Source organism: Lissotriton vulgaris, chromosome 6, assembly GCF_964263255.1.
Source record: "Lissotriton vulgaris chromosome 6, aLisVul1.2, whole genome shotgun sequence".
In the NCBI taxonomy this organism is placed as follows: Eukaryota; Metazoa; Chordata; class Amphibia; order Caudata; family Salamandridae; genus Lissotriton; species Lissotriton vulgaris.
This window is the reverse complement of record NC_141694.1, coordinates 1747008878-1747033471: the sequence shown is the minus strand read 5'-3', so window position 1 is coordinate 1747033471 and position 24594 is coordinate 1747008878. Positions and strand designations below refer to the sequence as shown.

At 47.9% G+C, this 24594-nt stretch overlaps 1 protein-coding gene across 3 annotated transcripts in view; it reads right to left on the bottom strand.

Moving 5' to 3' along the window:
* Positions 1-24594, bottom strand: part of GALNT14 (polypeptide N-acetylgalactosaminyltransferase 14) — a 1224485-nt gene that overhangs the window by 305922 nt on the left and 893969 nt on the right. For all 3 annotated transcript variants that reach the window (XM_086927980.1, XM_086927979.1, XM_086927981.1), the window contains exon 5: positions 10072-10137. In XM_086927980.1, coding sequence (XP_086784106.1) covers positions 10072-10137 — 66 coding nt within the window. The remainder of the gene's footprint in view (positions 1-10071; positions 10138-24594) is intronic.

The following is a 24594-nucleotide window of genomic DNA, read 5'->3' as shown; positions in this document are numbered from 1 at the left end:
CAAGCTGCTGGGCAAACTCCAGATGGTGATGAATGATGAGGCAGGCTAATTTTTAAGCTTCCTAGATGCAACAATTGCACTGGCTTCCCATTAAACAGAGGGCTAGATTCAAAGGCCTCTACATCACCCACAAGGCCCTGTATGGTCAGGCACCAAAATATATCAAAGAACGTCTGGTGAAATACGTTCCAGGCCGCACCCTAAGGTCTGTCATGGAGGGCCTACTAATATTTCCACGGTTTAACCACACCACCAAAGATGGCCGAGCCTTCTCGGTCCTCATCCCGCAACACTGGAATAGGCTGCCAGGCCAACTTCACTCCGAAAGAGCCCTCCTCCTGTTCAGGAAGAAACTGAAGAAGTTTCTCTTCACAGAAGCTTGGGCATAGCACATTCCACTTAGAGACAACACTCACTCTGGGACTACAGCTGATCTTCTCGCAGCGCTTAGAGACTTGTTATGTTATGTTATGAAATGAAATGAAAACAATATTTAATAAAGCGCACTGCTGCCAAGCGGCTTCCTGGCGCTGGGGGACCTGGGTCAGAACTCACAGAGGGGGACACAAGGGGAAGGGAAAGCCAAAGAAAAAAGAAAAGTTTTTAAGGCTTTACGGAAGTGGCTAAAAATAGGAATGGAGCGAAGATGAAGTGGGAGACTATTCCAGAACTGGGGAGCCAAGACGGAAAGACGAGTGCCCCCGGATCTGGATTTGCGGAAGCTGGGAATGTGAAGAAGGGAGAGAGAGGAAGAGCGGAGGGTGCGACTGGGAACATAGGAAGAAATGAGGGAAGTGATGTAAGCAGGGGCAGAGCGAGAATGGGCGCGAAAGGCAAAGCAAGCAAGTTTGAAAAGGGATCTGAAGCGGATGGGGAGCCAGTGAAGGGATTTCAAAGCCGGGGTAATGTGAGAGGATTTGGGGAGGGAGAGAATGAGACGGGCAGCCTGGTTTTGAATGGCCTGTAATCGTCGGGATTCGTGGGAGGGGATGCCCACGTACAGGCCATTGCCATAGTCGAGGCGTGAGATGACTAAAGCCAAGACTATGGTTTTAAGCGCGTCGATGGTGAAAAAGCGAGATATTTTCCGAATAAGACGGAGGGAGAGGAAACATGAAGACACAACAGAGCTGATCTGGCTGTGCATCGTTAAGTCAGAGCTGACTTTAATGCCAAGGGTGCGAACAGAGGAAGAGGGCATGGGGGGGGGGGCAAAAGAAGGGGGCCAATGTGCAGGGGACCAAGGGTTAGAAGGGCCACCCGTGAGGACAAGTTCCATCTTATCGGGGTTGAGCTTAAGATGGTTGGCGCTCATCCACTCAGAGATAAAGATAAGGGTGGAACTGAACTTGGGAATAGAATCGGGATAAGAAGACAGATCAAAGACAAGCTGGAGGTCATCTGCGTAATTATATACAGAGACCCCCAGCTTGAGAAGAGAAGAAACAAGGGGACAGATGTACAGATTAAAGAGGAGAGGAGAAAGAGAGGAGCCCTGAGGAACACCACAAGTGACCGGACAGGAAGGGGCAGAGAAACCAGAGAGATGAACAGCCTGATGCCTATCCTGAAGAAAGGATGCTAGCCAGGAGAAGGTCGCGCCCCGAATGCCCGCTGCGCAGACACGGTCGAGAAGAATGGAATGGTCGACCGTGTCAAACGCAGCGGACACGTCGAGAAGTACCAAGGCTTGGGGAAGGTTAACATCTGCCTTGTTTGTAAGAGCGCAACAGCTGCCCTTGCAGGTATTAAGCACTCTATAAAACACAATTAACAATAACATGGTAGAAAAAGAAGTAGGCTTGCGAAGAATGCATTTCAGCCCCAGATTGAGATTCTGTTTACATTCCATCAATGGACCTTCGCCATCAGGATCTCCAGAGACGCACTTTGACGCTTGTTGTGCCAGCAGGCCACAACTTGTACTGTTTTTATCTGTGGTAACTACCAGTCCTCCATCCCAGAGGCACTACCACCAGGGCACTGCTTAATGTCTTGACCCCACCGGGGTTCCTGAACACTAGATAACCCCTCCAAAGTATCTTACTACACACACTGACATCTCGGGTGGGGCAGGAGAGTCCAGGACCACCAGCCGGTCAGTACCCCATTCCGCCAGCCCGGAGCCCCCATTCAATGCTTGCCCTGTTCCAGGGCAAGGCAGTCCATGCCAAAACGGAGACCACGCCATTTATTTTGCCCGGGACCCCGCCAACTTGTCCTTTAATCTTAGGGATGGGTAACTTGCTGATGGTCCGTTGTCTGGGCATCCGATGGAGAGGACAAAGAGGGCTTTCCCCTCTCGCCTTCCACTTTTATCCTTTCTGGGAGGGGGGCCACCTGCACACCTTGATGATGTACCCGACCACCTTTGCTTCCGGCGGCATCTACCTCCAAACCAGAAGGATAAGACTGGCTCCCGCCTGCGATGCCATTAAGGACGCCACGCCCCTAGGTGCGGGTGGCGCCGGCCAGAAGTACTGCTGTGCTGATCTGCTGCAAGACGGACTGACACTCTGCTTCCCTACTACTCTGTTGCCCTGCCGCATAAGTAAGAAGGACTGGACCTGCAACTTCAACCCAGATTGGCTGCAAGGTCTAGTTGTCTGGCCTTCTAATCAGAGCCTCAGGGACAGAACATGATTCAACCACTTTGGAACTAGCACCTGGGCTCTGTCCGCTGTGCTGGGATGTTTCTTGTGTTTTTCACTTTATTACTATTTACAGTGCTGAATCAATAATTTAGACCGTCCTCCTTAATTAAGCCTGACTGTTTTTGTGCCAGGGTAGCAGAGGATTAAGAATAGGTTAGCTTGGGGTTTGCTTGTGTTTTACCCCGGCATGAATTGTGGTTGCTGTTTCAGTAGGAGTTCACCCTCCCCCCCAACCAGTAACCTCATTTCCTACCCCAGATTTCTTCAAATTGCAACAGCCTATCATTCATTTTATATATAATTTTTATTTAATTCTGCCAATTCATGGATGTCATCTACTTAAATTTGGAGAGTTAGGTATGTAATCGCTTTCCAAAGCCACAAAATTAAAATCTTCACCACGGTTAATGCGGTGGAAACCTAACAGTCAAAGTTCTGTGATATCATTCAAGATCGCTATCGTAGCATTAGAATCGGTTATCACATCTAGGTCTGCCCGCATAGTGCTCTTTACTCCGCCAGCCCTGCCCCGCCCGAGAGCCACTGAAGTATATAGGACAAGTAAAATGATAATAACACTAGTTATTATCATTTTTTTTCAGTGAGGCGATGCTCCTCCGCCCTAGTGGAGGAGCCGCCACTGTGGTTTTGTCTATGCAGTTTAATCTCCTGGTGTTCATTCAAGACTCTGGGGGTTTCAGATGGCACTCCCCTTTCAGAAGCGATAATTTACACAATTTGGCATCCCATCCATGGTTGAGGACCTGATAGCACCACGGGTGATCGAGCAAGATGCCACCGTGCTCCCCGGTGACAAGCCCCCCTCCAATGTTTCCCCTTACCGATGAACACTAAGGCCTTTGGATGCAGGCTTCTGAAGCATGATATAAAACGTGCTACCAGCTGAGAGCCTATGCTGACATAGGAATTAGAAAAAGCAAGATTGTGTCTGTCATCGTGTTGCTTCTAAATAAGATGCAGCTTTGCAATGTTCCATCTATAAGTGATGGTGGCAGGTTGATTGTTCTTCACTGATGGGAAAGAGGCAGAGTTGGCTGCCCAACATCCTGCCAGTTCTCAGCTAATGCTGTGAACAAATGTATGTGACAAACCAATGACACACTCTTCTGAAAGTCTGAGACAAATTCAATTTCAAAGCTTCTGTCACACTGGGGTAATGAAGCTCTCTTTCAGGACGGGCATGGTGTGGCCTACGAAAAATACAGCAACAATAAACCGAAAACAGGGCTCATCATTCACTGGAATAAGCGAAGATCGCACAATTTAAAGAGGTGTAATCTGGTACAATACTCATTAGAACATCCTGCGAGCATGTCAGTGACCTATTCTCCAAACGCAGAGAAGACTACTTAAAAGTATTAGAGTTAATATCAATAATGTTTAAGACTCAAACAGGTTTATTGATAAGTTAGGAACTTTTAAGAGTAATGTTGCACTTGTTAGATTTGTGAAATTACAATTTGAGGTCTGTATCCATATATTTAGGCTTTTATGACTGTGCATGTGTTTTTGTGAGCTGGTAACAAAGGCTCTGAGGTTTATGGGGGTGGTTATGAGGAAATGGGAGGTTGCCTCCTCCAGATAGTCCCCACAAGTACGAAGGGGCAGATTTACAAGAAAGTGACGCATCTGTAGAGATGCGTCACTTTCCCTGCGCCACCCTGAGAAACCCTTGCGCCACCATGGATGTGCCGTATTTACAATACGGCGCAAGGATTGACAGATGCATTAGAAATTCTGACACCTCTGTTTGGGCAAAAGTCACACACTACTGGAGTCTTGTGGCAAGCAAGACGCAACTCCAGCAATTAATTTTGAGACCTATTTCCAATACACTGCGTCACTCCTTATGCCTACTTCAAGCAGGTGTAAGGCTTTGACGCAGTCTGCATCAATTTTATAAGGCTTTCCTTGGTGAGAATGCCCACCCTGCATACTGTATACCTGTAGCAGGTATAATGTGACACAGGGCTTTACAACGTGACACATCTCCCTAGATGCGTCACGTTGTAAATTGGCTGCATTTTTTATGCTGTCACTGCATCACAAAAGTGACACAGCAGCGCACAAAAGGGGTGCAAGGGGCTTGTAAATCTGCCCATAGTCTTTAGCTATCTCAAAGGGAAAGTATTCTTAGAACAGATGGATCTTTAGTTTCTTCTTGAAAGTGGAAATATCTTCATTCTCTTCTATTTTTCTGATAGGTTCCTGTATTTGTGAGCCCTGACAGCCAGAGTGAAGAGAAATGTCCACAATATTACCCACTACAACACGGAAGTCAATGATCAGTTTTTTACAAGGATGACTAGAGCAAATGTTAGGTTTGAGAAGTTTTCATTTTGGGTCATTTAGGTATCTGTGAATCGATTATGAGCAGTGAATGAATGACTTATGACATTGCGCTTAATCTCTGCAGGTGATTGCAAGCGGTGGGAACCAGCTGAAGAGTTTTCCAACTCAGTACATTATATCATTTCACTGCATCGCCAGACACTCATTAAAAGTGCACATCATGAACTTAAGTATTTCAAAGTGCACTCATGTGTGATGATAAAGATAAAGTACGCTCTGTGAAATTAAATATTTGCTGAGGATCACACAATTAGGACAAGCAAGGAAGCCAGTATTGACCGACGGTTATCTGGTATCACCTTTTGAAATTCAGCCACTAGTCTCTCTGGCGCTTATTTACAACCCCCCTTGCACCACCCATATGACACTTTTCCCAAAAATGACACAATAGTGGCGCAAAAGGATTGTAAATAAGCCCCTCTGTGTTTACATCAAAGGTCACTGTTTCGACTTTCATTCTTGGCTCAAGACTAGAACAAGCATTGGCATAGCCAATAGGTCTCGCCTTTAGTTATCCAGCGCAATATCCTTGGTGCAACAACATATAATGTTGCATGGCTAAACACTTATAAGGTCCCAAAGGCGAGACCTATTGGCTATGCCAATGCTTGTTTATTCTGGGAGGGAGAGTACCAGCACTTCTAATGTGAAATGTTAAACTTTTATTGGCACTTCTCAGAAACAAGCATGCACTCTGGTACTGAGTAACTGCACTTCTATTTTTCCATTTCAAGAACTGCATACATGCCAACATTTTAAAACAAAATAGGAGTGGAAGAAAGAGAAAAATAAATGGGGGAGGATATAATGACTAACATGTTTGTTTTTGTTGAGCGTTTTACATGAGCACCAGTTATGTTACACAAGACCATTAAACAGAAAAAAATGTAGGCGGTAGGCAACCTAAACCATTTTGGCTTTATAAATCGGGAATCTCCTGCTTTAATCGAGCCTGTTGACATGCATGCGTGAAGGTTCCGAATACATGCTAATTTAGCATTGCTAAACGCAGCTGAAGTCGGGCAAGAAACACTATTATTACACGTCAGGTGTTTGGAAGCAATCTAGTGCACCTAGGAAATCAGCTCGGGGTCGCAGTTAAAGTGAACCAACCTTGGGTAAGTACGTATCTAATAGAGAGGTTCCCTTCGTTTCACGCAAGTCAAATGTGATGCAACTGGTGCTCATGTAAAGCGCTCTCATACGTTTGGGTCGAGGTCACGCTGTATAAATCTGCAAACAAAAAAAAGTCACAGAAATGTATGTCCAACCTTTGAGAGCACAGTTCGAATAGGTAAACAAGTGTTTAACCGGTAAAGAATGCCCTCTCGATTGACGTCACTCGAAACTCACCAACATTGCTGTATGTAAAGGGGAAGACATGCTGCAGCTAAATATCATTGTGCCTGGGCACGTACGCGCTCAATCGCCCAATGAGCAAACGGCAAGCTTGTCTATATCCTACTGGAATCAACGATTTAGAGGAGTCGCAGCGCCAATGATAGCCTGACATTAGATTTCTTAGCCAACTAGATGATCAAGGTTTCCATAACCAATCCTAAAGTATCACGCTTTCTGACAGCGAATAAGATAAGTTTCCACTGGTTGTGAATACAGCGTGTGTGACCATAATTTACTGCTTTTGAGGCAGAAAAGTAAAAAGACACATAGCGGACAGATCGTAACTTTTCTATTCATCTGCTGCCCTCGGTTTACTGCTCTTTAAACCCACATTTAACATCAGTTGTCCCTTTTCTCTTTCGGCACTGGCTTTCGAATAGGTGTTGTACGGCTCTAGTTTGTCCTCTCTGGGCGCACTTATGGTTCTTTCCTGGCACCAGCTTTTGGTCTGCAACGTACTTTGTAAAGTGGCTGAGCGGGAGCTGGCCTGACTCAGCTAAGAAACTTCCGGGTCTGTGTTGGGGCCGTTTTTGCTGGTCCTTCCGTAGTGGGATTACAGTTGAGTGTCAGGTGAAAGGATGTTTGGTTACACTGTTTGTTTACTAGTGTAGCCACGTAATCTTCACCCAGTAACAATACTGGTTTAGACTCTTATTTTGCTATTTTGGGTGGAATGTTTATAAACTTCCGTGCATCAGTCTGATGCAACAACTCCTCCATTAAAAGTTTTATTTTAAAATAACAAACAAGTGCGGCCGCGAATGCAGCTGCAGCGTTCCGCTGCTCTGGGCTTACAAGTGGGAGGGGTGAGTGCGAGAGAACGCACAGCAATTCCCTTGCGGAAGCGAGCAAACATATGATGCCAAAGTTCGCTCCCGCAAGGGAATCGCCAAACATGCACGCATTGCCATTGAAAGCAATGCAATGCGTGCATGTTTTTGGCTGAAAAACCGAAGCAATTCCTATAGGTCTTTGTTCCTATGCAACACATGCGCGCTGTGTAGGCGAGACCTAAAAACTAACATAGAGGTAGCAGACCCGACTCATGGCCTCCAGATCCAACTATCAAGCAAAGAATACATGTATTTGGGGGGGGGGGGGGGACATACCTAACACCCTTCCCCCCCATAAAGCTACACCACTGGATAGATTATTTATCAATTTTGTGACAGACTATAACTCTAAGTCAGACCCAATATCTCAAACCGGCCACTAGGAGGCAATCGTTTATTGTGCCCCGCAGCTACCCTCATGGAATAAGCATTCCTTCCCACCAGTCCATAAGAAGGAGCTGGTTGAGGCACAGGGAGAGCTCCATTGGGTAATCTCTGAAAGAAGAGCCAATGTGACTACAGCCACTGCGACTACAGCCACTGCCCTCCTTGGTAACTGGAAACCTCCTGAGCAGCCAGTTATAAAGAATATATGAGACAACAGATTGTCTCTGAAATCCTCCAATGGGGGAAGTTTCTATAGGATCTGCCAAACAGGACCTCTCTTTCAAAAAAGGTGATTAATGGTTTCAGACGGATTCTAAGTGCACTTGACTCATTAGGAGCACGCTCTTGTTATCAATAGTAAGCGTCAGTGCCATCTTCATGAACGGGCATGCTGGGCAGATGCCCCGGCCCCCCACGAGCCTAGGGGCCTCATGTTAATCTATGCACAGATCAGAATTTAATATGTTTCTTTTATCGATAATTTAAATTTTTATTCCGGTGAGTGGTTGTGTAGGCAGTGCGCGGTGCACTGCTCTGACCAGGGGGCTGATAATGCTGTTAAGATGGCCCTGGTAAGCATGTATGTTGGGGATTGAATTATGATTCCTGTAGCCTTTCTGAAGAAAATGTAGCCACTGTTCCTATTACCTAATTTATTGGTAAAACATTTAACCACCTAGGATAGCTGGAAGACTGAGTCGGCATTGTCACGGTTCTAACTCAATACCTACAAATCACCACATATTTCAGCAGTGAGCGATTAACTCATATGCGTGAAGAAAATTGCAACGTAGAATAAAGAAGTTCTCAAAGTCCTATTGTGAAAGCTGGAAAGAAACCCGGTATGGATCACGTACCAGCATCCCGCAGAAGATGCTTAGGGCGGCCCAGGTAGCAGGCCTGCTACCGCCCCCCATGTGTAATCCGTGTGAAAACGGCCCCACTGGCCCTCCCACTGAAAGTCGTTGTTCTCTGGCTGTGAATTCGTGGAGATCAAATCAATGGAGGGAACGGAATGTTCTCGACGATGGTTTGTAGAAAATACAATTTGTTTTTCAAACCACATGTATGGTTTGGTTTGCACGTTAAATTCCGGGTCAGCCTTTTAATAGGAGCATGCATGCAGAAGACGTCATTTGTAAAAATAAAAAATAAAACTTAGGCCAGGGGTCATCACTTCTGTTTTTTTATTCCAGGTAGAGAAGCAGCAATGCACAGGATTGTATTACCATAGGAAAATTGGAAAGTGCACTCACAATGCCAGTCTGCTTAGATTTCTGCTACAGAAAGGCTTCCTGTTCATAAATGCACCCTGGCTGAGGCGGAATCTTCTTTCTCGGCATACATTCAATCCGTATTTATTGTTACATGCTTAAGCCCTGTACAGCATTGGCAGAGAGGACTGGGGCCAGCAGGCTTGGAGAGATGCTCGGCTGTGAATGTGTGTCTGCACATCAGGCCCAGCAACAAAAAGCGCAGCCCAGCGCCAATGGCGCTTTGTCCAGGGCGGATCAGAGAGGGGCCAGGGACATGATGAGGCCTGAGCATTGAAAGGTATTCTCGGTTCCTCCTCAAAGGGCAGCGGGGGACCACCTGCTTACCTTGAAAGGCACCAGCCGAAAGCCACAAACAAATGGCACTGCAACATAAGAGGAGGGGGTCCCACTGCCCCCTGCAGCTTTCTGATCATTTGCAATGAACCCCTTAAAGTGTTTGCAAATCACATCTTGCCCAAACGTGTGATTGTGTTTTAGTTAGGCTAGGACAAAACTTTATTAAGCCCAGAATATTATCAAAATAATTTTTAGTTACTCGGTTGAAGTGAAAATACTGAAAATTACACAATCACACCCATTGGTACAAAAATCCTACGCAGCACAGGAACAAAGAATTTAGCGAGCTGCTGCTGGTTACCACTCTTCATATTCTGTTGCATTTAGTGCTATTTTCTGATCACAATATGCATTTTCCAGACCATTTTGCATACAAAGCAGCATTTCCATCTTGATAAAAAAAGCTCTAAATGCTGGGTTACCCTCTTCAAGTAAGTCTGCGTAATCTCGCGTAAATTTGCTGTAATTTCAGGTAATTATGCTGCAGCAAATGACACCAGTTTCATCCATCCTTTTTTTCGCTCAAGTTTAACACTAAGTTTCTGCTCCATTGTTGAGATCCTTATTCAACACCCAGATTTCCCAGAAACATTTGCAGCAGTAAAACATTAGGATAACTTTACTGAGCTGGTACTATGCTGAAAGCAATCTACTGGTGCTGGCTTTCTGTTCCTAATTTATTTTGATTGGACCTGCCAACACAAACCTGCTTGATATAGAAATGTGACCTTTGGACATGTCCTACAACACAAAGCACAGGGAAGTACTGACACATACATTTAATGAAGTGTAGCCATGAGCATCTCTTACCTTCCCTTTGGTTATTACGTAGGCACTTCACCTTTGGTATCTTTTCGAGCAGCCGGCAGTCATCAGCTTCAGGGATAAAGAGAAACAATACATCAGTCGGGCAAATTCATTCTCCTGTGTGACTATGTATGCACTTACATGTGTACAGTCATCATCAGTCAAGGTACATAGTGGGTGTTAGACCTGTCTGGCTTTTTGCGTAGTCCCTCCAATTTATTATTTATTTTGTCCCCTTTTTGCCCCTCATACCCTTAATAATTTTTGTCCACTGAGTTTTTCTAGGTGTTGGTAAAGGGGATAGGTGTTCTTTTCCCCCCTCATAATTTTTCACCTCAGGCCCAGAGGCCTGTTCTGACAGGAAAAGTTGGAACCACACAAAATGGTGGCTACCAACTGCCCTAACTGTCAAACTCAGAACTTGCCCATAGCCTAGCATAGGACGTTCCAGAACCTTCTGGTCCATTCTGGACCACTGAGGGTCAGCCACTCAAGCGCCAAGCAAGAGGAGCTGGCCTGAGTGAGGAGGGGGGAGCAGGGGAGCTTTGTGAGGCGAAAGAGCCTTTGCCACCCGCGTTTTCCCTGGCCATATCGGTGGTGAATTCCACCAAGCGACTGGCGAAGGAAGGACCCAGCAACAGATTATTCTCAAGTAAGGAGGTGAATTGCAGGGGGAAGCGGTGCTAGCGCCTACAGTGAAGCAATTAAGGCACTGGTCGTTTTCAACCCTGTTTAATACAGGTTGGGGAGTAGCACAAAGGAACCTGCTGGATAAGTGAAGGAATACATTCCTCATGGAGATTGCTGGTCTTTAACTAAACTTCTGATTAAACTGAAAACTCCTCATTGCAGTTAAATCTGGTCTGGTCAATGTTGGGGAATTGTTTGAATGTATAATTGATGACAAATACTGAAATAAGTTAGCATCCCTGAAGATAGAGTTACTGATTATAAGTCATTTAAATGTAATGTGATGAGAATTTAAGAGTACTGTGTTTTTGACATTATTTGGCATTTCTAAACGTACTGGTGTTTTTCCCTGACAGAATGCATTACATTGAACTGTAAATTCTAGAACCAAGAGAACAAAGAGTATATTATTTTTATAAACAAGTACTTATTTTCCTAACCAATTGGTGTAGCGTCCTTTTTTAGTGGTATTGCGTGGATTTATTGCTGGGTGGTCTGCAACCTTCACACTGTGCCTCTAGAATTGCATGTCTTAACCCTAGGCCAGGCTACCCTAGGTGACCTGATGTCCCAGGTTCCAACAGATTGGTGCCTAGCGGTGGGGTTCTGACTTGGTTGCAGCTACTCAATAGTAATTCAACGCAATACACTGACCTACACCAGGAGTTTTCTCCTTGCGGCCCTCCTAATTTGAATTTTGTTTTTTCTAAATTTATTTCTGGTGGTGGGTGGAGGTTAACCCCAGGTCACTTTTTGGTTTTCTCCTGTGTGTTAATTTTATTCCATAGTGAAAAATGGAATTAAATTTGGAGGAGCTAGAATCCTACATCGTGACCCAACTCAAGGAATGGTGTCAGCAACAGGGGGTATTCTTTAAAAAGGTGCCAGGAAAGGCGAGTTGCTGACAAGCATAAGGGCATGGGTGGAGGCTCATTCCGGGAAGGAACCGGACCCAGAAGGGAGTGACAGGGACACTGTCCTTGAGACTGCAATGTTGTACCAAGCTGGAGGGGGGAATCTACTGACAGGTCCCAGGACACCTTCAAGGGTGGGCAGCAGCGTCTCAGAGAGGGGTTTGACCGACGCCGAGCTAGAAGATAGGAGGGAGGAGAGGAGAATGAGGTTGGAATTAGCTAGAATGGATATGGAAAGGGAGGACAAGAGGTTAGCCCATGAGCGAACCATTAAAGAGATGGACCTACAAGCTTTAACCCTAAGGTCTTCCAATTCAGATAATGGTGGCAGCGAAACTAAGGTGAACACCAGGGAATCCAGACCCTATTTACCCAAAGATGTCGTCGCCAGCTACACCACAGGCGAAGACATTGCCAAATGGTTGGCCGCCTACGAAGTTTCTCTGAGGGCTCACGGGATCCTAGAAACTCACTGGGGGGTGGGCTGTATAAATACATGCCGCCTGCTGGCAGAGACACCTTGTTGGCTCTGGAGCAGGAGGAGCAAACCCACTACCCTACGATGAAGGTGGCCCTGGTGAAGAAGTTTGGACTTACCCCTGAAAGGTACAGACAGAAATTCAGGGGAAGTCACAAACTGAGTACCCAGAATTGGGTAGACTTCTTAGACTACGCCAAGAAAGCTTTGGAGGGTTGGGTCAGGGGCAGCGAGGTGAAGGATTATGAGGGGCTGTACGATCTGTTTTTGAAAGAACACCTCCTCGAGAAATGTTTTCCCGAGCTGCGCCAACACCTGGTGGACAGCAAGCTGACCAATCCCCGGAAGCTTGCAGAGGAGGCGGACACTTGGGCAAGTACCCGGGTGTCCTCAAAGGGGACTGGAGGGGATTCTCAAAAAGCCGGACAGGGCGCCCCCCAGAAGAAGGAGGGGGGAGATAAAAAGAAGGAGTTCTCCAAAGGTCCCCAAAATAATTTCCAAGGAAAGGGAGCAGGTTTCACCCCTAAGGCAAACCCGCCCAGAAACCCTAATCCTGGCCAAAGCCAGCAGCCAAGGGTTCTCCACTGTTTTGAATGTGGTGGTGTTGGACATTATAAGGGAGATGTCAGATGCCCAAAGAGACCACCCCCTCCCACCGGAGGAAAGTCACCGGGAGTAGCTAGTGTAGCGCTCGGGGAGGAGTTGCCCTTAGATAAGGGGGGTGAGTGGGCGGGTGTCACCTTAGTGTCCCTGGGAGAGCGGGAGATGGTTCCAAAGATCCAGGTGCCCCCAAATACTACAAAGTATGGGCAGTGGGTCACCATCAATGGCCAGAGAGGGGAGGCTCTGAGAGATACAGGAGCCAGTATGACTATGGTGAGAAGTCAACTGGTGTCTCCAGAGCAGGTTGTTCCTAATGTACTCCACCCCGCCGCGATGGCTGACGGCAGAATGGGCCACTATCCAGTGGCTGAGGTTCCCTTTGAGTGGGAGGGGGTTGCAGGTTCACTTCGAGTTGCCGTAAGCCCTGCCGTGCCAGTCGATTGTCTGTTGGGGAATGACATGGAACACAACACTTGGAGAGAGGTGGAATACCGGACGCATTCTGCGATGCTGGGTACACCTGACTGGGCCTGTGCAAGCACACGGTCTGCGACTGCCCGGAGAGGGAGTTCGCCTGGGTTGGAGCCTGGAACAATGGCCCAACCCGCTGCTAAAAAGGGACAGACCCGAAGACAGGGAGAGCCTGCTCCGGCTTCCACACCCCATGTGACAGATCGGCCACCTGCGGTGGTGGACCAGGAGTCCGTGGAGGGGGAAGTAGACTCTCTGGAGGATTTACCCATCCCTGCTGAGTGACATGTGGAGGGAGGTCCTACCAGAGAGGAATTCTGTAAGGGGCAGAGGGAGTGCCCCACCCTTGAGGGACTGAGGCGACAGGCTGAAGCCCAAGCAGCAGGTGATGTTACGGGACATTACCATATTTACTGGGAGGATGGACTCCTCTACAGTGAACCCAAGGTACCCTTGCCTGGTTCATCAAGGGCCTTGGTAGTCCCGCAACAATACCGAGCCTTTCTTTTGGAATTGGCTCATGCCATACCCCTGGCAGGACACTTAGGCCAGGACAAGACCTTTGCACGGCTTGTCCTCCACTTTTACTGGCCTCAGATGAAAGTGGCGTCCAACACTTACTGTCGGACATGTGTAACCTGCCAGGCCAGTGGGAAAACAGGGGTGAAGCTAAAGGCTCCCCTGGAACCACTTCCAGTCGTTAGCACACCCTTTGAGAGGGTGGGCATCGACATTGTAGGGCCTTTGGATCCACCAACAACAGCTGGTCACAGGTTTATCCTGGTTCTGGTGGATCATGCCACACGGTACCCAGAGGCAATTCCTCTGAGGACAGTCACTGCACCTGTAGTGGCTAGAGCCCTAATGGGGATCTTTACCCGAGTGGGATTTCCCAAGGAAGTTGTGTCCGACAGGGGGACCAACTTCATGTCAGCTTACATGCGGGCAATGTGGAAGGAGTGTGGAGTGACCTACCGGTTCACCACTCCTTATCACCCCCAGTCAAATGCACTGGTTGAGAGGTTTAATAAGACCTTGAAGGGCATGATAAGAAGTCTGCCCGAAAGCCTGTGGAGGAAATGGGACGTCCTCCTACCCTGTTTGCTCTTTTCCTACAGGGAAGTGCCACAGAAGGGAGTGGGCTTCAGCCCCTTTGAACTTCTGTATGGGCACCCTGTACGCGGACCTCTCAGCCTGGTGAAGGATGGTTGGGAGAAGTCTCCCAGGAAACCCCCCCAGGATGTGGTGAGCTATATGCTGGCCTTCAGGAGCCAAATGGCGAAGTTGTGGAAGCAAGCTTCTGACAACTTGGAGGCCAGCCAGGCAGTCATGAAGGAGTGGTATGACCACAATGCTCACCAGGTGGAATTGGAGCCTGGCCAGAAAGTGTGGGTGATGGAGCCTGGAGAGCTTAGTGCCCTCCAGGATCGCTGGACAGGCCCCTTTGAAGTGTTGGAGAAGAAGGGTAAGGCCACATACCTGGTGGACCTTAAGACCCCTCGACACCCCTACGGGTGCTGCATGCCAACCGTCTCAAACCACACCATGAGAGGCCCGAAGTCATGTTGATGATGGTGACTGACGGGGAAGAGGAAGCGGAAAGCGAACCTCTCCCAGATCTATTTTCGTCTCAAGAGAAGGATGGGTCAGTGGAGGTAGTGATTCTCTCTCCCACTCTAACTCCTGAGCAACGGGAGGACTGCCGCCAGATCCTGGAGCAGTTCTCTACGTTGTTCTCCCTTGTCCCGGGAAGGACTCACCTGTGTACCCATGATGTGGACACAGGGGACAGCCCACCAGTGAAGTCGAAGACCTACCGGCTGTCCGACAAGGTGAAGGCTAGCATCCATGGAGAGGTTGCCAAGATGCTAGAGCTGGGAGTTATTGAACCTTCCAACAGCCCTTGGTCCAGTCCGGTGGTGCTTGTGCCAAAAGCCGCACCACCAGGCACCACACCCGAACTGAGGTTCTGTGTGGATTACCGAGGACTGAACTCAGTGACAAAGACTGATGCTCATCCGATCCCTAGGGCGGATGAATTAATTGACCGGCTAGGAGCTGCCCAATATCTGAGTACCTTTGACCTCACTTCAGGGTACTGGCAGATCTCCTTGACAGATGGAGCAAGGGAAAGGTCAGCCTTCTCCACGCCTGAGGGACACTTCCAGTTCTGTGTGATGCCCTTTGGGCTCAAGAACGCCCCTGCCACATTTCAGCGGCTGGTGAACCAGGTCCTCTCTGGAATGGAGAGTTTCTCTGCTGCTTACTTGGATGACATTGCTGTCTTCAGTAGCAGTTGGGAGGACCATTTGCAGCATTTGCAAGCAGTTCTCCAGGCCCTGAAACAAGCTGGATTGACAATCAAGGCCAGCAAATGCCAGATTGGGCAGGGGTCGGTTGTGTACCTTGGACACTTGGTGGGTAGGGGGACTGTGCTGCCCCTGCAGGCGAAGATTGAGGAAATCATGGCCTGGGAACCCCCCAAGACACAAACTGAGGTCCGAGCTTTCCTGGGCCTCACAGGCTACTACCGTCGCTTTGTGAAGGGGTATGGCACTATTGTAGCGCCCCTCACAGAGCTCACCTCAAAGAAACAACCTCGACGGGTAGTTTGGACGGGAGCTTGTCAGCAAGCTTTTGAGAAATTGAAGCAGGCAATGTGTGCGGCACCGGTCCTGAAGGCCCCGGACTTCTCCAAGGAGTTCATTGTCCAAACAGATGCATCAGAACATGGCATTGGGGCAGTGTTATCGCAACTAAATGAAGAGGGCCTGGATCAGCCTGTAGTCTTCTTATCCAGGAGACTGCTTCCCCGGGAACAGAAGTGGAGTGCAATTGAGAGGGAAGCTTTTGCGGTGGTGTGGGCTCTGAAGAAGCTGCGGCCATATCTCTTTAGCTCGCACTTCCTGGTTCAGACTGACCACCGACCCCTTCGTTGGCTGATGCAAATGAAGGGGGAAAATCCCAAGCTGTTGAGATGGTCCATCTCCCTACAGGGAATGGACTTCCGGGTGGAACATCGGCCTGGAGTGGACCACGCCAATGCAGACGGTCTCTCCAGGTATTTCCGCCTTAGTGATGAGGACTCCCAAGGGGTTGGGTAGTTCTCCCCACTTTCAGCTGGGGGGACGCGTGTTAGACCTGTCTGGCTTTTTGCGTAGTCCCTCCAATTTATTATTTATTTTGTCCCCTTTTTGCCCCTCATACCCTTAATAATTTTTGTCCACTGAGTTTTTCTAGGTGTTGGTCAAGGGGATAGGTGTTCTTTTCCCCCCTCATAATTTTTCACCTCAGGCCCAGAGGCCTGTTTTGACAGGAAAAGTTGGAACCACACAAAATGGTGGCTACCAACTGCTCTAACTGTCAAACTCAGAACTTGCCCATAGCCTAGCATAGGACGTTCCAGAACCTTCTGGTCCATTCTGGACCACTGAGGGTCAGCCTATATAAGGCGGAATGCGGGGCAGCCATTTTGTCTACCTGAGAGAGTCAGCTGGAGGACAGGCTATCTTGGAAGGTGGGGAGAGACTAGTGCGAGGGTTGATCTCCTGGTCTGGGAAGCAGCCTAATTAATCCACCCCTCTACTCCTCCTTTGGGATCCTTGTCTTGTCCCCGCTGTGGATGTTTAAGGGAGACCCTGGGCGCCTGACTAACCCCTAGCTTGAAAATAGTGGGGTGGGAACAGGAGAAGGAGACTGTGGCGCTGCGAAGCGCAGTCCTCTGCCCAGTGAAAGAGACTCAGGAAGAATAACCCTCATCCCTAGACATCAGCTTCCATCCAGACTTGAATAGTAAAAGGACTTTGCGGAGTGGGGAAGTGGGAGCTGAGGTGAAAATCGAACAAGCACTGTTTCCTACCTTCCTGGGTGCTGGGGAAGGCTTGTGCCCTTGTGTCCTGAGAGGCCCTGGCCGGATGTGCAGTCGGCCGATCCCTGGATTTCCTGGTGAACTGGCAAGTGGTGAAGGGTGCCGGTTTCTCTGAGGCAGCGCCGCCTCAACTGTGAGCGGGACCCCTGGGGTACTGATCGCGCACTGTGATAGCGCCCCCCGGGATCCACTGAGCCTGAGAAGCCTTGCGAGGCTTCCCTTTGTGAGCGGGACCCCGGGGGCGCCTTCCGCGCTCCTGACGCATTGCCTGCAGCGCTCTGATTAACCTGGAAAGTGAGGGCGAGACACTGCTTAAAGGCGCCTTCGCGTATGCCCCAGTCGTTGTAGCAATCCCCACAGGAGGGGCCTAGGACCGAGCAGGCCCGTGCGAAAAGTGTCCTTCCTGGGAGCGGCCGCCGTGAGAGGCGGTACCAACGCGGGCGTCTCCGCGCATGTCAGCGGGAGTAGCAGCCCCCGCCGGTCAACGTTGAGGAGGAGCGCCGGCTACCGCTGCAGCCAGAGTGAGTGTCCCGCCTCTTCCCTCTGCTCGCGCGCCACACGGAGGAGCTGGCCGAGCAGAGAGGGGGAGCTGAGGGGGCATTTTGTTATCGTTCCTTTCTTCCACTCAAGCGCCAAGCAAGAGGAGCTGGCCTGAGTGAGGAGGGAGGAGCAGGGGAGCTTTGTGAGGCGAAAGAGCCTTTACCACCCTCGTTTTCCCTGGCCATATCGGTGGTGAAGTCCACCAAGCGACTGGCGAAGGAAGGACCCAGCAACAGATTATTCTTAAGTAAGGAGGTGAATTGCAGGGGGAAGCGGCGATAGCGCCTACAGTGAAGCAATTAAGGCACTGGTCGTTTTCAACCCTGTTTAATACAGGTTGGGGAGTAGCACAAAGGAACCTGCTGGATAAGTGAAGGAATAAATTCCTCATGGAGATTGCTGGTCTTTAACTAAACTTCTGATTAAACTGAAAACTCCTCATTGCAGTTAAATCTGGTCTGGTCAATGTTGGGGAATTGTTTGAATGTATAATTGATGACAAATACTGAAATAAGTTAGCATCCCTGAAGATAGAGTTACTGATTATAAGTCATTTAAATGTAATGTGATGAGAATTTAAGAGTACTGTGTTTTTGACATTATTTGGCATTTCTAAACGTATTGGTGTTTTTCCCTGACAGAATGCATTACATTGAACTGTAAATTCTAGAACCAAGAGAACAAAGAGTATATTATTTTTATAAACAAGTACTTATTTTCCTAACCAATTGGTGTAGCGTCCTTTTTAAGTGTTATTGCGTGGATTTACTGCTGGGTTGTCTGCAACCTTCACACTGTGTCTCTAGAATTGCATGTCTTACCCCTAGGCCAGGCTACCCTAGGTGACCTGACGTCCCAGGTTCCAACAGTGGGTATGATTTACAAAGGCATTTTGGAGTACGTAAAAATATACTGCTGTAGTACTCTTTTACATACTACTACATGCGTTTGGGAATAAGCTCTTTATTGGTAAAAGTACAAAGATGCCACAGTCCTTTCTATTTCTTTTAATGGTATCAGAATTTTCCCTGAATATTTGCATTTTATTCCCATTTTAGACTTTTGGGATGATCGAAAAAGCCTTGCATGCGTATGTTAAAGAGCACCATAGGAGTACGTTTTTACTTCCTCAACAGTGCCTTTGAGAATAGGTACCAGAATGTTTAATTTAATCCTGTACAAATAGGGGCCTATTTACAATCGTAAATTTACATGTAATTAAATCTACACATGGAAGTGTCCTCTTACATGTCTGAGTACCTTCACTACTTTTGACTATTCACCATTTAGGCGTGAAAAGTTACTATTAAGTGTAAACTTGTAAGTCTCTACCCCTTGTGGGGATGAAGCCAAATTTATGAGTGCAAATGTACTACAATCAAAGAGGAGCACTAGTATATACAGCACCACACATGTCCAACCACTGATACTGCAACACCCTCCCATAGAAAATAATGGAGTCAGGGATTTAGAGGAGAACCCCATAGAAAAGAATGCTGAATTTAAATTTCTTATTTTTTTATTTTAAAATATATACATACAATTAGTATACTGTTGAAATGTTTAAATATTGCAAAAAACAGTTAAGCTAAAAATGTAATAACCTTTTTCAATTTAAATAGAAACTCAATAAAGGTAACTTTAATTACAATAATATCATTTAAATTAATTGTGCAAAAAACTTTTGGCAATTTTCAATAGATAATATATATGAATAAAAGCATTACTTTGGGTTTTATAATAAATCTTCAAAAATAACATTAATGTATTTTAATATATTTAAATTAATTAGACATTTAATTCAAAGTTAAATTAATATTAAAATAATAGTGATGGATGTTTTATCTTGTCTTACATTTAAAAAAGACAATTAATTTACATTAAAATATTTAGTATTTTTCCCTACTTTATAAACTTCTTTTTTTGTTTTTAAAAAAAAAATTACCAAATACTTTACCATTGGGAGATCTCCATCCTGGTGGCAGAGATCTTCTTGTGGTAAAATATAGGGAGAATCAGAACGAAATAAAACCTTATAATAGCATTAGATTAAATGTAAAATTACATTTTTCTCAATATATTGAATATATTAAATTTCAAATATTTTTCCGATGCTTAAATTATAAAATAAATTTTACTTTAAGTAAAACAAAATATGTTTATTGTGTAAAGATAATAATTAAACATGATGTATAGAATTAAATACAAGTAATTTCATTATATTTTAATTATTATAAATGCTTCATTTTTTATTCAATTTTTAAAATTAGAATAAGTTCAAATAAAACAAAAAAAATATTTTCAGAAACGTTTTTAATGTTTTACATGTTTACCTAGTATAAACAATGTCATTTTACATTATTTCGTAAAGGATGAGTAACTCATCCTATGTGTCTCCACTATCCCTTGTCTTTCCTGTCTCTCATTGTTCCTGTTGCTCGATATCATCTTTGCATCACTAGTCTCCCTGTTCTACATGTTCCCTGTTTTCTGAACTCTGCCATCCCCAAACAAACCTTCCTTTTCCTATGGTCTCTTTTGACAGTTTCTGTCCCCTCCCCCACTGTCTCCCCTGCAAAATGTTCTGAGACTTTTGCATTCCTGTCTCCACCTCCACTAACTCCCCCTGTGAGTTGTGTCTCTTGCTTACAGATGTGTATATCCACACTGCCTGACTCTACTACCTTTCTGCCCATCTTCACCTCCCCTGTTGTAATTTGTCATATGATACCACTTCTCATATGTCCACAAACATCATAGTTCCATGCAACACCAATGAAGCATTGCACCGATGCCCATTAAATATCGGACAATGATGGATAGTTAATGCATAGTTATCCATCCTCTTGTGTGTTTTGCTGTTCACCCTATGCGGGAAGGGTATGCCCAGACGTGGGTCCCGTGCTCACTGCGCCATGGGAGTCAAGCTATCCTGGCTGAAGACGGCTGATAGCCAGAAACCGGTCCTAGGATGCTTGATTCCGGTCCAGGGAAGACATGATTTGCATATGGCCATGACTGAACTGGGGTGGCTTGGTGAGCAAAATAACGATGGAGGAAACCCAGATCTGTGACTGGGGGTGAATGTTTTGCCATTGTGCAACATTCCGTCCATCATCTTGTGTGTTTTGCTAGAGTCTGGTAATGGCATTTCCAAAATCTATAATTTTAGGGTCAATACACAGATCATCATGGAACCAGAGTAGGTTGCATTTCACTGCTGTGCAAACTCTGTGTTCTGTAGACTACAGTGATGCAAGCAGTCAGCTATATCCCCATACAATGCCCTGATGCAACTTTCACTTATCTCATCTACCTGCTGACACTCTGCCTCTCTTGTGGCAACTTCACCCTGTGTGTGGCAAGTGGCTTGTCTTGTCTTACTGCTTCACACTTTGATCCCTACTGAAACATGCATCTGCAGGCATAGCATACTGCATGTAGGAGAAAAGCAAGTTTAATTCGTTCTGTGATCTCAAAACAACACTGTGACATGGAAATGACATAGAAATGAGGGTGGATAGTTTCAAGTAGAACATGGATGTGATGGAATTCTACTGGAGATTGGAAGCATAGAGACAGCAACCGGAAGCAGAAGGAAATATCTAAGTGCATCTTAGAAGCTGAGAGGGGGCGGTGTTGAGGCTAAAGAGAGAAAGAGAGAGGTGGTTGAGTTGGGTGGAAATATTATGTGCTCCTGCCCCCCCCCTGGTAATACTAGGCCCTCAGGCCTTTTCTGCCAGCAGTCATTGCCCCCAGGACTTGATGGCGTCCATTTTGCCCATTGATCCTTCCGCGGCAGCAAACACAATTTCTGAGGGAGTAGAAGGCCTCATTCTTCTGATTTTACATTGGTTGCTGGTCTCCTTCTTTCTTTGGCTGTCTTTAAAACAAGCATTTGCAATGCAATGGTCTCGACATCATTAAAGGTAGAGCTATTGGCATTGCTCATGACATTTTTTTTCTTTAAATCAAAAATAAAACTCTGCCCTCACCACTCTGCACTCACCACTCTGCACTCACCACTCTGCACTCACCACCACTCTGCACTCACCACCACTCTGCACTCACCACTCACCACTCTGCACTCACCACTCTGCACTCACCACCACTCTGCACTCACCACCACTCTGCACTCACCACTCTGCACTCACCACTCTGCACTCACCACTCTGCCCTCACCACTCTGCCCTCACCACTCTGCCCTCACCACTCTGCCCTCACCACTCTGCCCTCACCACTCTGCACTCACCACCACTCTGCAATCACCAATCTGCACTCACTACTCTGCACTCACCACTCTGCACTCACCACTCTGCCCTCACCACTCTGCCCTCACCACTCTGCCCTCACCACTCTGCCCTCACCACTCTGCACTCACCACTCTGCACTCACCACCACTCTGCACTCACCACCACTCTGCACTCACCACCACTCTGCACTCACCACTCACCACTCTGCACTCACCACTCTGCACTCACCACTCACCACTCTGCACTCACCACTCTGCACTCACCACTCTGCACTCACCACCACTCTGCACTCACCACTCTGCCCTCACCACTCTGCCCTCACCACTCTGCCCTCACCACTCTGCCCTCACCACTCTGCCCTCACCACTCTGCCCTCACCACTTTGCACTCACCACTCTGCACTCACCACCACTCTGCACTCACCACCACTCTGCCCTCACCACTCTGCCCTCACCACTCTGCACTCACCACTCTGCACTCACCACTCTGCCCTCACCACTCTGCCCTCACCACTCTGCACTCACCACTCTGCACTCACCACTCTGCCCTCACCACTCTGCACTCACCACTCTGCACTCACCACTCTGCACTCACCACTCTGCACTCACCACTCTGCACTCAACACTCTGCACTCAACACTCTGCACCACTCACCACTCTGCACCACTCACCACTCTGCACCACTCACCACTCTGCACCACTCACCACTCTGCACCACTCACCACTCTGAACTCACCACTCTGCACTCACCACTCTGCACTCACCACTCACCGCACTCACCACCACTCTGCACTCACCACCACTCTGCACTCACCACCTCTCTGCACTCACCACCTCTCTGCACTCACCACTCTGCCCTCACCACTCTGCCCTCACCACTCTGCCCTCACCACTCTGCCCTCACCACTCTGCCCTCACCACTCTGCACTCACCACTCTGCACTCGCCACTCTGCACTCACCACTCTGCACTCACCACCACTCTGCACTCACCACTCTGCACTCACCACTCTGCCCTCACCACTCTGCCCTCACCACTCTGCCCTCACCACTCTGCCCTCACCACTCTGCCCTCACCACTCTGCCCTCACCACTCTGCCCTCACCACCACTCTGCACTCACCACCACTCTGCACTCACCACCACTCTGCACTCACCACTCTGCCCTCACCACTCTGCCCTCACCACTCTGCACTCACCACTCTGCACTCACCACTCTGCCCTCACCACTCTGCCCTCACCACTCTGCCCTCACCACTCTGCACTCACCACTCACCACTCTGCACCACTCACCACTCTGCACTCACCCTCACCACTCTGCACTCACCCTCACCACTCTGCACTCACCACTCTGCACTCACCACTCTGCACCACTTACCACTCTGCACTCACCACTCTGCACCACTCACCACTCTGCACTCACCACTCTGCACTCACCACTCTGCACTCACCACTCTGCACCACTCACCACTCTGCACCACTCACCACTCTGCACCACTCACCACTCTGCACCACTCACCACTCTGCACTCACCACTCTGCACTCACCACTCACCACTAGGTAGAGATAATACTAGCACCCTAGCCCGCTCACTGCATTTTGTATCTGAAACCTGCAGGGACTTTTGTACAGGCTGCATGCAAAGCTTGACATACATACATCTTGGAGCACCTTGGAAGTGTTGCAGCAGAAAGAGCAGTCGTTTTAATTTAAGTAGACTTAGGTCATTTAATATTTTGAAAATGGTTGTACGTCCTGAAGTAGAAGCAAAGATGCTTTTCATTTGCATCAGTTAATGTAGTCGATTCTGCCTGTGCAATGTACCAGCGTGTTTGTGATTGGGTTATTTGCTGTTGTGGGTCTCCAATCACGCTCCTACATAGTTTCTGAAAAAGCTTTCTTAGTATCGCGGCAGCAGCAAGCACTGAACGGAGGTCTCTCACTCACAGGACAGCACGGGCACCCCGCACCCCCTCTCAAGAGCAGGCACCGCGCGCTGGGGGAGACATGGAACATCAGCTGCTGTGCTGCGAGGTGGAAACCATCCGAAGGGCTTACCTGGATGCTGGAGGTTTGTGAAGAGCAGAAATGTGAAGAGGAGGTGTTCCCATTAGCCATGAATTACTTGGACAGATTTTTGTCGATGGAAACGCTGAAGAAAAACAGATTGCAGCTGCTGGGGGCTACCTGCATGTTCGTGGCCTCAAAAATGAAAGAAACCATTCCTCTAACGGCGGAAAAACTTTGCATTTATACTGATAACTCCATCGGACCCGACGAATTAGTGCAAATGGAGCTGTTGACGCTGAACAAACTCAAGTGGGACTTGGCCTCTGTCACCCCTCACGATTTCATTGAACTCGCGGCCGCCCTGGAAGTCAGGCACGGTCGCCTGCGACGGGGGCGGGGCCACGTTCACACCGGAAGAGGAGGCAGGCGGAGTCATAGCGTCTCGCGGCCCGGGGCTCCTGTGAGCGGTGTAGAGCCCCGGGGCCGCGCCAGCAGGAGGTTGGGCGCCGCGTGCTGAGGTAAGGTAAGTTCCAAAAGGCTGGAGCGCGATTGGTGCACTTGTGTGTGTGTATGCTTGTGTGTGTGTGTGTATGTATGTGTGCGACGGTGACGGCGGGGGAGGGGGAGGGGGGGCCTCGGTGCACTTGTGTGTGTGCGCGCGTGTGTGTATGAGTCAGGGGTGGTGTCTCTGTATGCATGTATG